Raw genomic sequence first — 16,677 nt, forward strand, 5'->3', positions numbered from 1 at the left:
CTGGTTCAATGTGAACCTGATGTGAGGAAACAATGAATTCAAGTTCATTTCACCGTCTCGAGTACAAAGTATTCAGAATATGTTGCAATGATCATTTTTAAGCAGCAAACACAAGAGAGGCTTCAGTTCATTAGTAGCTCCTCCCTCTGATGATGCTGTAATGGAAGTCTTTGAAAGTCCTGCTGTAAAGTGATAAAACACACAGGTCAGTGATGGTGACCTTATAAAAGCTGTGATTTATTACTGCCACTGCCCACATTTACAAGATGACCAGTCAAATTCTAATCTGTCTTCCTGAGGCAGGATTCAAATTGACTGCTGCTTCAGTTGGATTAAAATGTGCTTCCACATGTCTCAGTTTAATATGGTGAAGGGCCACTGATGCATATTAACTATGATATTAAGTATCAATTTACCCCACACACACACACACACACACAGTATTACTTCCCATTAGCACTGTGCTCTTTGTCCACAGTGATTAAGAAGGTGTTGTAATGGTTTCTTCTGAGGCTGAGGTCATGTGACCCTCAGCAGTTTCACACTGATGAACACGTGTTATCATCAACATCTTATTCCATGTCTGACTTGTGCTATGATACTATGATACTATGATATTCTACTGTATGATACTCTATGATACTATGATACTATAATACTATATGATACTCTATACTATGATACTCTATGATACTCTATACTATGATACTCTATGATACTCTATACTATGATACTCTATGATATATTATGGTGTACCATAGCTCTTCCCTATGTTTTTCTTTTCTTTAGCTCCACCCATCACTGGTGGGGACACACACACACACACAGAAACATGTCAGCGGACATACCAGGATGGATGTTAACACCAGAGACAGTGACACTAAAGAGTTCCACTGAAAGAGAAGAACTACACTGAGTGTGTGACCACATGTGTCCTTGTTTTAGGACGAGTGAGTTTGTAGACGAGGTTTTACTTTACGAGGCGACACAGACTGTGTTAATAAACTAGAGATGTTGTTGTTCTGGTGTGTCTCTGCGTCTCTGTGTCTCTGCGTCTGTGTCTCTGTGTCTCTGCATCTGTGTCTCTGTGTCTTCTGTCCACAATCCACAAAGTGAGTCCATGTCATCATCTCGTTGATTTGTGGTGAAACACAACAAAAAGCTCCCGTTCTTGTTGTGTGGGCAACATCTGACAGCATGACAAGCGTCCGTGTTTCTGTGGGTTATTTGCTCTTAACTGGAGGTGGGATCATCCATGGCAGTCATCGGCTCAGAGTGCTCACCTCTCCTCGGAGGCTGCAGCTCTCTAAGTGCTTTGCTTGGCGACTGCTGCTAGGCAATCAGAAGTCCCTGTAGATACAGAGACAGTCTGATCCCTGGAGCTCAAAGCTGCGTGCAAACACACACACACACACACACACACACACACACACACACACACACACACACACACACACACACACACACACACACACACACACACACACACACACACACACACACACACACACACACACACACACACACACACACACACACACACACACACACACACATATACACACACACACAGTCAGACAGAAACACACAGTCAGACAGACACCTGATCACTGTCCACACCCACAACACGCTCTTTTCATGCTGCCCGGGGTTGTTATTAGTTCACAGTCACTGGTGATTTCCTCAGGATTGGTGGCTTCATGCTTTGGTTGTTATTATCCCTGTGCAACAGTTATGAGTTCTTTCACATTCAAACAGACTGCATCCAGCCATGGATCCTCATGACAGTGTTAAGAGTAAAGAATGAGATTAAAGCCAAAGAAGAGGAGGAGAGAAACACACTGATGACAACGAGACGACATTACGAGCTTCTAGAAATTATGAAGTGCACCTGACGAGACGAGCATTAGATTTAACACGTCTTTACTGTGAACTTTCCCTTTATATCCTGACCTCTGACCTCTGACCTCTGTCAAACAATGGAAACGTCTGAAAATTTCATTGAAATTCTTTTGAATCCCCAGTAAAATATATTGTTAACTTCTGCACACATTTGTCCAGTTGCACACACACACACAACTCTAGCCCCTCCCTCCTGGCGTCAGTTTACCTGTCACATGATGAATAATCTGTAGTTTACAGATTAGATAATAGGAGTGATATTATTGTTCACACATCAGCATACAGACAGCAGAGAATTTAAAAATGTTATTAAAAAAGTTTTCAGAAGCATTTTTTGTTTCAAAGTCACTTTTTCACTACATGGAGTGAATAGAATAAGAGATATTTAATGATTGTAATAACAATACTTGGCTTCTGTATACTGAGGAAATGCAAAATGTTGTGATAAGTGAAGAAGATTCATTCATATTTCAGTCAGTGAGTATTGGTCTGTCATGTCAACACGACAGATGATAAAATAATAATGTGCTCGTGCTCAGAAACTGTACTGATCCTCCGTGGTATTCTATACACTATACATACTGTATATATGGACAGACAGACAGAGAGAGAGAGACAGCTGTTCCATGACACCTCGTCTTCATACAGATCATTTCAGAGGTGGAGAAATTGCCTTGAGTAATCTGTAACATGTTAATAAATAAGAGTTAATCTGATGAGAGGAGCTCAGGTCAGAACATGAGTGAGTGTTTTCATAATCTGTGGCTGAAACAATCGTGATTCAGCCTCTTACAGCTGTAAACACTGTCACTGAAGCCACAGTAGAAGTGTGTGAGTGTGTGTGTGCGTGCGTGTGCGTGTGTGTGCGTGTGTGTGCGTGCGTGCGTGGACATTCCCTATCACAGTTTACCTGGAGAGCATGATTGATTAAGCTGGTGAGCAATCGCAGTCACACAATTGAGCGCGAGAGCAAGAAGGGAGATCTATCATGGTGACGGCTCAAGCCTAAGCCTGGCACTAGATAAATGGGCTCAGATGAGCCTGCATGTGCACACGGTGTGTACGTGTGTTCTCACACACACACACACACACACACACACACACACACACACACACACAAAACTATTCTTTCCTCTTTGCTTTTGCAAGACGAGGGAGGAGAAGGAGGAGGAAAGGAGGCAAAGGGAACAAGAGGAGGAGGCATAATGTTTCCTGCCTGTGTGCATTATGGATGAGGTGTGTCCGCGGTGTTCGATCAGTGGCTCTCCAGTGGCTTGCAGGTGGCCCACTGGGGTTACCTAAGACTCTGTTTGTGTCTTTGTGAGACGAGGAAGAAACACCAGGGTCACACTCATCAACCTGCACACACACAATCATGGATTTCTGATTTATTTACCATCTTAAACTTCATTGAGTCCGATCGCAGCACAAAACACAGACACAACAGTGGGATAATGAGACTAAAGAAGGTCAATAATGTGAAAGAGTAAACTTCAGAGCAGCATGTCAACGACGCACTTCAAAGACAAATGGAACGTTTCTGCAGAATCTGAGCTGGAAATGTCCAGACTGACGAGTCATGTGACGGTTTCTGTCACCTAATCCATCATTAATCAATCATTAATCCATCATGATTTAAACTATAACATGGATTTGTGTGAAAGCCAGTCCAAACTCACACACTCACACACACACACACACAGGAGCCTGACTGAGTCTCAGTGTTGTTGTTCACATCGTTAACTAAAGCACTGGGATTTTCTATAGAGAGAAACTATAGTGTAGATGTCCTTTGTTTGTGTGTGTGTGTGTGTGTGTGTGTGTGTGTCCAGGTATTACAAATGTTGTAGGGACCTAAACCTGTTTACACAGTCACATTATAAGGACTTGACAAAAAGCAAGTCCCCATAACGTAAATGACTACATTTTAAGGTGAAGATATGTTTTAAGGTTAGGTTGAGGTTAGGATTAGGGTCAGGGTTAGGATTAAGCCAGTAGTAATCGGGGTTAAGGTTAGAGTAAGTCTCCAGGAAATGAATGCAAGTCAATGCAATGTCCCCTCAATCATGAATGTCGAACATGTGTGTGTGTGTGTGTGTGTGTCAGCTGACTCCATCTCTGTGTTATTTCTCTTTCATCCTCTCACCACCAGCAACACTTTCAGATGACATGAGAAACACAGTAAGTGTCTCACTCTCTCACTCTCTCACTCTCTCCCTGTTTTTTCCACACTTTTCAGATCTGAGCTGATTTCTGCATCTTTGTCATCTTTCCTCTTTTCCAACGTGTTTGTTTCTCTTCTTCTCACCGTAACCTCCATCTGTCTCTCTCTCTACCCCCCACCACCACCACCACCTGTTCTGTCCTCCTGCTGGTCTGTCTGTCTGTCTGTCTGTCTGTCTGCAGGTGAAACATGTCCAATACAAACTGTGGCTGTGACCCGGGGAGTTGCTGACTTTATTATAAAGCAGCTCTTTCTCCATCACGACAGACACAAGTGTCCTGTTACTTTGGTCCTGGTCCAGTTGGCGAGTCTCTAAAGACTGGACTCTTACCATCAGAGATAATCTGACAAGGGTTTCCCCATCTACAGACAATATACAGAGAATGTGTTGTCATGTGTGTATATATATATATATATATATATATATATAAAATTGTTTGCATTTATTCAAATGTATCTTTAGATTTTTTTTTTCTTGACCTTAAAAATCCACAGGGATGTTTTTTCCTAATGTTTTATATCACGTATTGTTTCCTGAATGGAATTCAGCTCTTTGCCACATGAAAATAAAAATAGAGAATAATTACCCTCCTGCTTTTTCTTCACTTTCATTCTCAACACAACAAAGAAATCTGGCACCGACGAGGTGCCAGAGACAGGATCCACAAAAGACTCAGTAACAGGAGTTGAGTCCATCACACATGAGCTGGTGCACGCCAAGTGTTCCGTACACAACACAAATACATAATAACAAGGTCAACGCTCAAACAAATCCATTAGAAAGTGGCAACGTTTCATTTTAGAAAATCCACAAACACATTCACACACGAGAAGCATGAACAGTCTTCTGATCGTCATGAACATGGTCCAACCATCACTTCTCTCCTCCAGCACACACACACACACACACACACAGATGGTGAGACTCATTTCTCATGAATTCACTGCACTCAGCTCTCACTTCTATGAAAACAGCACACAAACAGATCTCCAGTGAACAGAGTGTTTCTTACCGTCTTTGCGGTAGAGGTTGATCTCCACTTTCCTCTCCTCTGACCCCAGCAGAGCCTGAGCCATCTGAGCGATGGCTAGTCGCTTAGTGTCCGGTCCGTAGAGGAAGTTGCACGTGCACGGCTTCTGCATGATCTCTGCGCGGGAATAACCGCACATGTGGCAGAAGCCGTCGTTGCAGAAGATGATGGCACAGTTCTCCACTCGTGCATTGGCGATGACAAACTTACGACCTGTGGGTGAAGAGAGAGACAAGTTTCATTCATCAAGGTCAACGGTGCTGAAGTGTGAGGGAGAGCAGTGAAGGGACAGAAGCAGACGGTGTCAGAGGAGTCTTCAAGTGTAACGTGGACGGATGTAAAACAGGCATATATATATATATATATATGCTTGTTTTTTATATGTATATGTATATATATATATACACATATACATACATATACATACATATATACATCCATACATATTTGATTTGACAACATGTGTAAAATTCACAACATATAAATAAAAGCTAAGCAAATGAAAACAACTGTGTAGTAAATTGTTTTGTCAGTTAAAACTGCAGTTTTTTCAGATATTATTACATTAACATCACAGCCTGTTTGTGTTGGATCGGTTTAGTCCAGGTTCAAATCAACGAGTCATTGATCTGAATTCAGGAAAATCTGAGTTCTGTTGTCTAACATAAAGTAGTGAAGGTGAACAAGAGAATGTGACTGAAGTGAAACAGCTGTTGTGTCGAGAAACCAGGGTCATATCAGCAGAGATGTTCAGTTCATTGTCAAACACAACAAGGACTCAAACGCTCAAACTAAAGTAAAACAAAAAAAAAGGAATTTATTCCATAAACAAAAACGCTCTCAAGGACGATGAAAGTCTATTAACTCCAAACTTAACTTAGTGACGTGGTTCTTGGACGACAGGACTGAGACGCAAGACAGACACAAACTAACTGACACAAGACTGTTCACACAGGTGAAACCAATGAGGGGCGGAGTCTGCAATCTCAACGGAGGGAAAATCACACACAGGGAGGAAGTGAGGAAACCGAGAGAAGAGAGGAATACAAAATAAAACAGGAAGTGCATGACAAGACTGGACATGAGTGACTTTAACTAAACATGAAGAGACAAAAAGAACCAACATGAACTGATCAAGACATTCTAAACATGATTCACATTCATTCATTATATTCATTATACTCATTATGGCTCTACATGGATTTGTGTCGTAGTTGCCATGGCTTTGCATGTGTGTGTGTTTAAAACAACTGTGACCTCTGACCTCTGACCTCTGCCACTCTGACTCCTACAAACTCTGCTATGGTTCTTTAAACCACTTCCATTTAGTACCAGGGACTCTGGTCAGTGTCACATGATGAGCTTAATGCTCTCACACACGCACACACACGCACACAACCACGCGCACACACACACACACACACACAGAGCGTAGGTTTGTTGTGCTTTAGGTCGACAGTATATGTGAGTGATGTACGGCCTCCACTAAAGAGTGTGAAGCCTCTGAAGAGCTCCTTCTTCTTCTCCCACTATGAGGAATGCTGCACTCATAAATAGTCATAAGTGTCGTAAAGGTTTGCAACAGAAGAGTGAGGATGAGGAGAAGCACAGCGGAGAGGAGGACGAATAAAAGGAAAAAGGAGGAGAAAGAGAATTAATAATACTTCTAAAGGCTGTTTACACAGTTTAGTTATGGTGTATCATCTGCTTCTCCACTGGTGAGAAAGATTAAGACACATAATTACTTCAGTAATGACTTTAATGACTTTAGCTTATCATTCATGGACATCAGTAAAACAAAGAAACAATGTTCCAGTTTAAATCATTATATTATTACATTAACCAACACTATAACTACATAACACATGTGATTCTTCCCTTTTTTTCTGTCATTCTACAAAATAAAGTCTAAATTATACTATGTAGAATATTCATTCATTCATTCATTCATCCATGACTCTTAATGAATGCAGTAGTGTCCCAACACACACTAAAGCACAGGGATGATTTCAGGTTGATGATTGTGGCTGAAGAGGAAACACCAGCCACATGGTTTGGTTTCCTCCTTCTTTTACTGATATGATAATAATTGTCTTCTTTATATTTAACTCTTCTCGTGTTACTTTCACGCAGCTAAATTTAATGATCGCTTCATCTCCTTTGAGGTGTAAGAGGTTACCATGGAAACCGCAGGTTGTGCTGCAGGTGACAGGTTGTGCCAGAAGTAGCATGGGCCCAGACTTGTCCTAAATGTCCTCGCCTGTCTTTGACCCTGAAGTAGAAGACGTCTAAACTGCAGACTGTTGTGTGACATCATACAGCGTCCGCGGCATCTTCCTTCAAACACGACAATCACAAGACAGGGGAATTCATAACTGTCGAACCAATCTGACCCACATTCACTGGAGAAGAAGATGCTGCTGCTGCTGCTGCTGCAGCTGCTGCAGCTTCTCTGAGGACAGAGACAAACCTTCAGCGGATCTTCATTTCCTGTCTTTCTCTGAGTGAACAGGATGTTGAATCATTTCTGTGGCTGAGACACTTTAAACTAACTTTAAATACTCAAACACCTCCTCACATCCTCATAGTTATCAATAAAAGTTAGAAAAGTTAGACAAACGTGCTGATCATATTATAGCTTGGAGTTCTTGGATGGGCCTCGAGCCAAAACCATCGTCTTTACCTTTGTCAGCAGAGCTGAGTGTAGCGTGACAACGTTCTCTGAAATCAATTTACTCCACAATAACTTCAGTGTGAAAGGAAGAGAGATTTATATCAGTCTGGATCTTCTTCTATCCTTTGCCAGGATTTTGGAAGAACATAATGTGTTACTGATACACTGATGAATGAATGAATGAATGAATGAATGAATGAATGAATGAATGAAATGAAATGCAAACATAGACCACAGGTCATTTTAATTATAAATGTAATGGAGTGATATTATAGAAGAGACCCTGAACATCAGCTACAGTTTTCAGACTTTTATGCACTATTTATTTCTGTTCTTTCATGTATGTGTATCTCGTGTTGTGCTGCAGTTATTTCTGATTTCATGGCCTTTGTACCTGCATCAATTATCAAGTCATAATGTGGATATGTTGTTTATAACTGCAACATAACACCTGGCAAAGAGTGAACAGGTGGATGATGTCAGCGATGAAATGATGCTACAACTGTTTCTCTTCAGCATGTTCACCAGAGAGCAAACGTATGTGCACATTTCTCCCGCTGTTAAACACACAATTACAATCTTTCCCTTTTCCATCATGAAGGAGACGAATCATTTGGTAAAGCTGTCCATCCTGGATTCAACTGCTCATTCACCTGAGAGACATACACCACTGGACGTGTCTGTTCAGATATTCATGGAAACAGCAGAGATCACTCATGTGGATGCACTTGATAGTCTGCCTACATGAAGCAGCAACAGCAGCAGCAGCAGCAGTAACATCAGCAGCAGCAGCAGCAGCAGCAGCAGCAGCAGTAACATCAGCAGCAGCAGCAGCAGCAGCAGCAGTAACAGCAACAGCAGCAGCAGCAGCAGTAACATCAGCAGCAGCAGCAGCAGCAGCTCTCACAGGCTCATAAAGCCTGATGGGTTTGTCTGGCTGCATTGAGCACTGAGTTATACAATGGCCGTGTGTGTGTGTGTGTGTGTGTGTGTGTGTGTGTGTGTGTGTGTGTGTTGTACATTTAATTTTCCGGCCTCTGGATAAGTGGTTTTCAGCTGGTTAAGTCTTTAAAAGAGTCTGACTCATTTAGAGGGCATGAGAGTTCAAGAGGCATGTTTGCATGAATGTACTGTATTTATTTTCCACACACACACACACACACACACACACACACACAATGATGAAATGAAATGTCTCATTATAGCAGAGTTTAAATCTAATGTCACCTGGTGACGTTGCCGTGCTGCACAACAGCAACACTGATCTTGTAAAGGATGAAGTTTGACTGAAAATACAGAGAAAAGTCTAACAAGTGAATTCTACTTGTCTCCGCCCACCTCTGCTCTGCTCAGTCTGATAGTTTTGCTTGACCGAGCCTGTTTTTGAGTGAAGGACGCAGCAAACAAATATTGTTACATCGTTTCTGCTCATGAAGAACAAAGAGAAGCAGAATCAATAACAAAAATCCCCCAAAGCTTTAAATACGGTTAATTCTGAATTATTATAACATGCAAAACTAAAAGAAAACCACAGGTAGTGAGACAGGGTTTGACTGTCAAATAAAAAGGAAAGTTAAAGAAGATAAAGAATGATATAAAATGAAGATAAAAGACTGACACGTGGAGATTCTGTGATGATATTAAACAACCACTAGCAGTTCAGACAGCTGCGAGTGAAGATCTCAACTTAGACACATCATCAGTGATGTTTCCTGGGCTCATTGGCTGTTTCGGGTCGTTCAACAACCCGGCGACGCAGCCGTGGTTGATGGACTGATGGTTCTGTTGCTGTGCAGCCCTCTCACTGCCCCACGGTCCCTGCAGAGAGACTGATCGACGACTCACACCAGGAACCTCCTCTGCTTCAGCATTCACATGCCAGCTCCTCCCTCCAGTCCTCCCAGTATGACCACCTGCCTTCATGTTTCTATGTCTGGCCTGAGTGAGGTCTGTGTGATGGTGGCTGGAAATGTGAGCTGTTTTCTTAGGTTCACCTTCAGCTGTTGCCTAAAGCCTCCTGGTCGGCTTAAGGACTGGTGCGTCTTCTCCCAGCCTCACTCGGGTCTTATTAGAGGGGCGTCTGCATTCCACTTCTGCTGAGCAGCTTCATGGCCGAGGCAAACACCACCAACCACCACTAAGATGAATGTGCATCATGTGTGGATGACATCTGCATATGAACAATATGACTAATAATATGAATAATTGCAAACAATAACAGTGAGTGGTGAGATGTGAATGACTGAATCACATGACTTCAGTCTCTCCATCCATCCCATACAACATCTGCACACCCTCATTTCTCCCTCTTTACATCGTCAGCACATGACCTGTTACTGACCGTGACTGTGTCTAAAATACATATGTTTATTTGGAGATTATTTATAAGATGTATTTGTATAACAAACTCCAGAGAGGGAGGAGTCATTCCAGACTGTGCACTCATTATATATTATATAATATGTATATATAACATTATATAGAGATATATATAACATTATATATATAGAGATATATAATATTATATTTTAAAGTACTGTAAATGTGGTGACATCACTGACCACTCACTCCATTGCTGCTTCCTCCGAGCAATTTCCCTCTAATTCCCTCTTTTGAAGGGAGTGAGCTGATGGAGCGGCTGATTAAAAACAAGCTGCTGCTTCTCAGGAGGAAAACACCATTTCATATTCCCACTGACACACACACACACACACACACATACACTGACTCATAAACCCACCAACGCAGACTGAATAATTTACTAAGACCAGACCTGGGAGGCTTTTCAGTCTGCCTGTGTGTGTGTGTGTGTGTGTGTGGAATCTCCCTGAGCACACTGCGTAGGTGGATAAGGAGGGAAGCCCATATGCTCGAGGCACAAGTCAACATATCAGCTCTGCGCCTGCTAGCAACAGAGACAGAGAGATAAAAACCGAGTGAGATTAAGGACAAATGAGAGCGAGGAGTGAGTGGACGGTGAAGAAATGTAGAGATGGACTGAACATTTTTGTCATCTACAGACTTCTCACTGGGCTATTGCCATGGAAACCAAAGACTTTGACACAGAGAACAATAGCTCACTGGCAGACAAACCCACAACCTTCCTGTTCGATTCCCACCTCTGCCGTCTACATGCCGATGTGTCCTTGGGCAAGACGTTACCAGCATCGTATGAATGACTATGAAAGACGTGGGACAGAAAATGTGCTGCATGAAAGTGTGCAAAGCCGATTTGAGTGTTTGTCGACACTAGAAAAGTGTCGACGATATCGGTCCGATATCAGCCAAAAAACGATTATTGGATTATATCGGACTAACTCTAAAATCTCCGATATAAACTTCTATCCAGCAGCTCCCGCTGTGATCACGTGGGCTCTGTGTGTTGGATGCATGTAGATCACATGATCATAACAACAGCGCATGTGTGCTACTGCTATTTCAGAGGTTAAACGTTTTTCTTTAACCTCTGAACTCAGAGGCTACGAAGCCGCACAGCAAGCGTGAGCTAGCCGTTAGCACCACAGCTGCTAAAACAACATTATTTCATAAACCAGCGCCACCTGTCGACGTTCAACAGCCTCCGTTTGTTACCCAAAAACCAGCCATGCCAAGAGCTTTGTGTGTTTTAAATGTGTCCTGAAGCTCCACACACAGAGCTAAGTACGTCTGCGGGGCCGGTCCTCGGGCTCCGGGTTTACCTGCGGCACGAGTCACTCACCCTGTGTGGGTTGGGCTAATCCAAAATAGTGAAAACAAGGGGGGTGTTCTCTGAAGACACGCTGTTACCTGTGAAACACGGGTGCTCTGAAAACACCCCCATGAGCACTTGGTACTTTCCTCCTGATGAAATGAACCATAGACTGTATAAAATGAACATGGCAAAAAATCCAATATTCTTATGTCGAAGGTTAAAATTGATGTAACCATTGGTTAATAATAATAAATGGGTCAGTTTGTCTCATACCTGCTGTTACTGACTATTGTTCTCTGTTGAAGTAATATCACTTGATCAAGCCTATTCTAACATTCCACACTACAAAATAAGTCATTAAAGTATGTATGATTTGAGCTGATATCGTATCGGATCGATATCGGTATCGGCCAATACTCAAGGCTGCAATATCGGTATCGTATCAGAAGTGAAAAAGTTGTGTCGGGACATCCCTAACTGTGACGTCATCAGAGAGTGTCGTCACTGAAGAGTCATGAGTCCGAACACAAGAATCAAAGTCAACAATGTCCAACTGTAGATCAAAGTTAAAAATCCTGAAACATTTAGCAAATGTGTTGAACAGAGGATTCTGGTGGATTTAGAGACCGCACCATTGTGACCATGTTCACTGGTATTTCAGTTCAGTGACTGAAGGACTGAACCATTCTGTCAACTCATCTGAACTAATGACTCTAATGATTCTAATGATTCACTTTCACCCAAAACAACTGCTCTGCAAATCACTCGTTTGTGTTTGCGTCGCAGAGAAAAGGGTTCGGGTTCCACGTCACCACAGACATGCTGTGATGACTCCACCCACACAGAGGAGGAGCTCTGAAGTCAGAGTGCATTTATTATTGTATATAAGACTAAATGTGTTTTCCACAGTATTAGACTCATTGTCTCCGATCAGAGAAATGATGAGTAGGAATTTAACAGTCCACTGAGTCATGTGATTGTCACACGGAGTTTCCATCCCAGAAACTTCTCAGCAGGACTAAAAATAGAATTCCTCCCAAAAGAAAGTGATGAGTCATCATACAAGGCTTCCAACTGAAATCAAATTCATTCCATTTTAAATTGTTTGTGGAGTATTTTTTATAGGTTACATTGTTGTGTGAGCTGTAAACCTGCTGCCAGCTCACAGGTGGAACATGTTCCTGTCACAGTCAGGATCAGGATCAGGATCAGGATCAGGGTCTCTGTGATTACTCAGAGACAGCAGCAGAAGTGCTGATGTCGTTAATGTGACACAACTAACAGGGACGTCAATGTTGTATTTTGCAGCAGTTTCTAAACAGAACGCATCAATAATATATTGTGAAGAGGTCACATGATGAACATACTGTACTTTCTTACACTGACCTGCTGCTGCGGCAAAATCTACTTTTTGTTGGACTTATTCACTCATAACAAGGACGTGATGTAACATGTGTAAGACCATGTGGAAGAAGTGAAAAATATCACATTCAAATAAAGTATTTCTATAAATGAGACAACAACATGACATCAAACAAACACGACAAGAGACCAATCACAGGACAGAGAGGACACAGTTGCAGCAGGCATAGAGACATTGCGGTGTCTCTGGTTCTACAGCAGAAACGTTGCGGTGTCTCTGGTTCTACAGCAGAAACGTCGCAGTGTCTCTGGTTCCACGGTGTCTCTGGTACCACGGTGTCTCTGGTTCTACAGCAGAAACGTTGTGGTGTCTCTGGTTCTACAGCAGAAACGTCGCAGTGTCTCTGGTTCCACGGTGTCTCTGGTTCTACAGCAGAAACGTCGCAGTGTCTCTGGTTCCACGGTGTCTCTGGTTCTACAGCAGAAACGTTGCGGTGTCTCTGGTTCCGCGGTGTCTCTGGTTCCGCGGTGTCTCTGGTTCCACGGTGTCTCTGGTTCCACGGTGTCTCTGCTGCCGATGACTTGAAATCCTTTTCCTTGGAAATAAAACCACGCTACTATAATCTGAAGGTCACCTGACACAGGGACTAAACATCACTCCAGTCAGGCAACAGTGGTTAAGAGCGATAATCCCATAATCACTGCAATCCTTAATGGACTGTTTCACTCTGAAGTGTCTGACTACAGTGAAGACAGCAACTCCTCCTGCCGTAATTAGGGTTATGCAGATTTATGCATATGAGGTCTAATCCCCAGGACACCGGGGGACTCTGAGGTCTTCAAGTCAAGTTAGCTGGTGTTTGCCCTCAGGGTGGCACTGGAGACACACTGACACTGAGACAGGAAGTTCAAACCCCAAAAGAAAGAAAGAAATAAAGAAAGAGTGGATGATAGAGGTGTAATGGAGTTCTAGGAACACCTGACGGAGAGAGACTTGATGAATGAGAGGACGAGAGTGAAAGAGCAGCTGCCACGAGATAAAGCTGTGACAAATACAAGTAGAGGCAAAGGTGTGAGAGGAGGAGGAGGAGCAGGAGGAGGAGGAGCAGGAGGAGGAGAAGAGCAGCTGCTCCACCTGCTCATGTTTGTCTTCATATGCTGACGTCTTTGGACCTCGAAAGACAAAAGGTTCAAAACAGGCAGCCACACACTTTCATCACACAGCCATGAAAGGAGAAGATGCATAAAAAGAACTGTGTTTATGTCGTTAAACTCTATGTTATCAGAGCGTTTATGTTCATATTCTGTATCAGCGCTGATGAACTGCGACGTCCGCAGACTCTGGTCCACGTTAAAGGGCCACACTGGAAGTCTGATGGTGAACAGAGGTGACCAAAAAATGACTCAAGTAAAAGTACTGTTACTTTAAGATAATAATTACTCAAGTAGAAGTAAAAGTACTCATGAAATAATACTTACTCGAGTAAGAGTAAAAAAGACTACTCAAGTAATCAAGTATCAACAGAATTGGTCGCTTAGCTGAAACCACTGAGACCAGAAACCTGGAGACAGGAGACCAGAAACCTGGAGACAGAAGACCAGAAACCTGGAGACAGGAGACCAGAAACCTGGAGAAAGGAGACCAAAAACCTGGAGAAAGGAGACCAGAAACCAGAAACCTGGAGACAGGAGACCAGAAACCTGGAGACAGGAAACCAGAAACCTGGAGAAAGGAGACCAGAAACCTGGAGACAGGAGACCAGAAACCTGGAGACAGGAGACCAGAAACCTGGAGAAAGGAGACCAGAAACCTGGAGACAGGAGACCAGAAACCTGGAGACAGGAAACCAGAAACCTGGAGACAGAAGACCAGAAACCTGGAGACAGGAGACCAGAAACCGGAGACCAGAGCCTTAGTGTCGGACACAGTAAAAAACGAGCTGGTGAACACTGGTGTGTTTTAAGTCCACTTGGAGCCGAAATCTGCGGCTAACAGCTGGTGCCATGGCACGGAGTCACATGACAACACTAGTCATGTGACTCAACTGAAATATTAGTGAATGACTTTGTATTTAAATACAAATCCAGATATATTTCCTGCTAAATGTGATCTGAGGACACATTGTTTCAAATGATGATACTACGGGAAAGTTTTAGCTTTTAGTCTGACTCATGACAAACTGAGCTCCATTAAAATGATAAAACTCACTCACTCACTCACTCACTCACTCACTCACTCACTCACTCACTCACTCACTCACTCACTCTTCTGTCAAACTGTAAATCTCTGAACTCTTTGTTTTTCCATTTTCTTCTTTCCTTTAGTTTTTGCTCCACTTTAACATCAAGGTATGAAACAAACTCCCTGAGTGTGTTCATCAGCTGCACATCGACGTGCAGTTGATGCATCGTTTTATCACAGAGACGCTTTGATACGTCAGTCTTTGAGGCACTTTTTAAAAAAGCCTAATAATTAGAAGCTCGTTGGCGTCTCCGAGCTGCTTCTGATCTGAGGCGAGAGCTCAGTGAAGCTGCTCGTCTTAAATGAGTTCACTTTCACACTTTCACACTGACAACACACATTTACATCAGCGTGTAAAATGGATCATGATGAAATGACAAACCATTAAAGAGGACATGAAAACCTTGCTGCAGGTGTTTCTTATAGATTAGCATTCCGACACTAAAAGGCTTTTATCATTGTTTTCCAGTGAGGTCGAGACTCCACAGCCACAGGGTCACGAGTGTAATCCTCCCAACAGCAGCTTATGTTTTCATCCTTATCACAGTGTCCTTGACGCTCAGAGTGACTCTTTACTCCAATTCAACACGAGACTCTCAAGCAGCTTTTTCACTGAACGTTCACTCACTCACTCACTCACTCACTCACTGAGGCCAAAATAACACAATTAACAGTGAGTTATTACCATGTGCTTTATCACAGGGTTACAAGTTCAAATCCTTGGAGCTACCAGGACCATGAGGGTGGCTGTAGTGACTGAAGCTCTAGAGCAAGGCATCAACCTTGAATGTATGAAAGATGATGTGGAAGAACTCGTGTCCCTTTCTTCACGATAACGTCCACGACGCTTAATCTGAAATCAGATTTTTGGTCAGAGATGAAACAAACCAACATTCCAAACTATTAAGCCTGATTTTTAGCCTCTGACACTTTCACATTCAGTCGTCTCCATGGTAACCACACACAATCCTCGCACAAACCCGGCGCTTCCAGTGCCGTACCAACCTAATTATTCATGCCTTTTCTTCTTCTTCATAATAGATGATTTGATGAAGTTGTGGATGTCACGTTTACTTTGAGATAAAAGGACAAAAGTAGCACAACAAATGGTCAGTGAGTGTGTGTGTGTGTGTGTGTGTGTGTGTGTGTGTGTGTGTGTGTGTGTGTGTGGAACAACATGAAACATCTGCAATGTGTTAGGAGACACTTAAATATTAAGGGTATAAATCTAACTTTACTAAGAGGAAACCATCTGAATTAAGAGAATTAAAAAAAAATATGCAACAGGGAAACAAAACACCTAGTTGTTCACTTTGCACACATTTACGTTGTTAAAGTACAACAATGACCGTGATCATCCATTCACAGCTGTGATGTAGAGTCATCATCATCATCATCATCAGGTTTACAGCAGCACAATCACTTACGCCATGTTTGCTTTGAGCTACAATTATTTTGCATGTTTCTGCATTTTAAAGGGAAAACTACACACACACACACACACACACACACACACACACACACTCTCTCTTTAGTCTCTTCAGCAGGTGC

At 42.6% G+C, this 16,677-nt stretch overlaps 1 protein-coding gene across 2 annotated transcripts in view; it reads right to left on the bottom strand.

The window, feature by feature from the left end:
- The window catches only part of kcnh2b (potassium voltage-gated channel, subfamily H (eag-related), member 2b), a 130,823-nt gene that overhangs the window by 107,771 nt on the left and 6,375 nt on the right, over positions 1-16,677 (bottom strand). For both annotated transcript variants that reach the window (XM_058625374.1, XM_058625284.1), the window contains exon 2: positions 5,140-5,370. In XM_058625374.1, the coding sequence (XP_058481357.1) occupies positions 5,140-5,370 (231 nt within the window). The remainder of the gene's footprint in view (positions 1-5,139; positions 5,371-16,677) is intronic.

The sequence above is a fragment of the Solea solea genome, chromosome 1 (genome assembly GCF_958295425.1).
Source record: "Solea solea chromosome 1, fSolSol10.1, whole genome shotgun sequence".
NCBI classification, from domain to species: Eukaryota; Metazoa; Chordata; class Actinopteri; order Pleuronectiformes; family Soleidae; genus Solea; species Solea solea.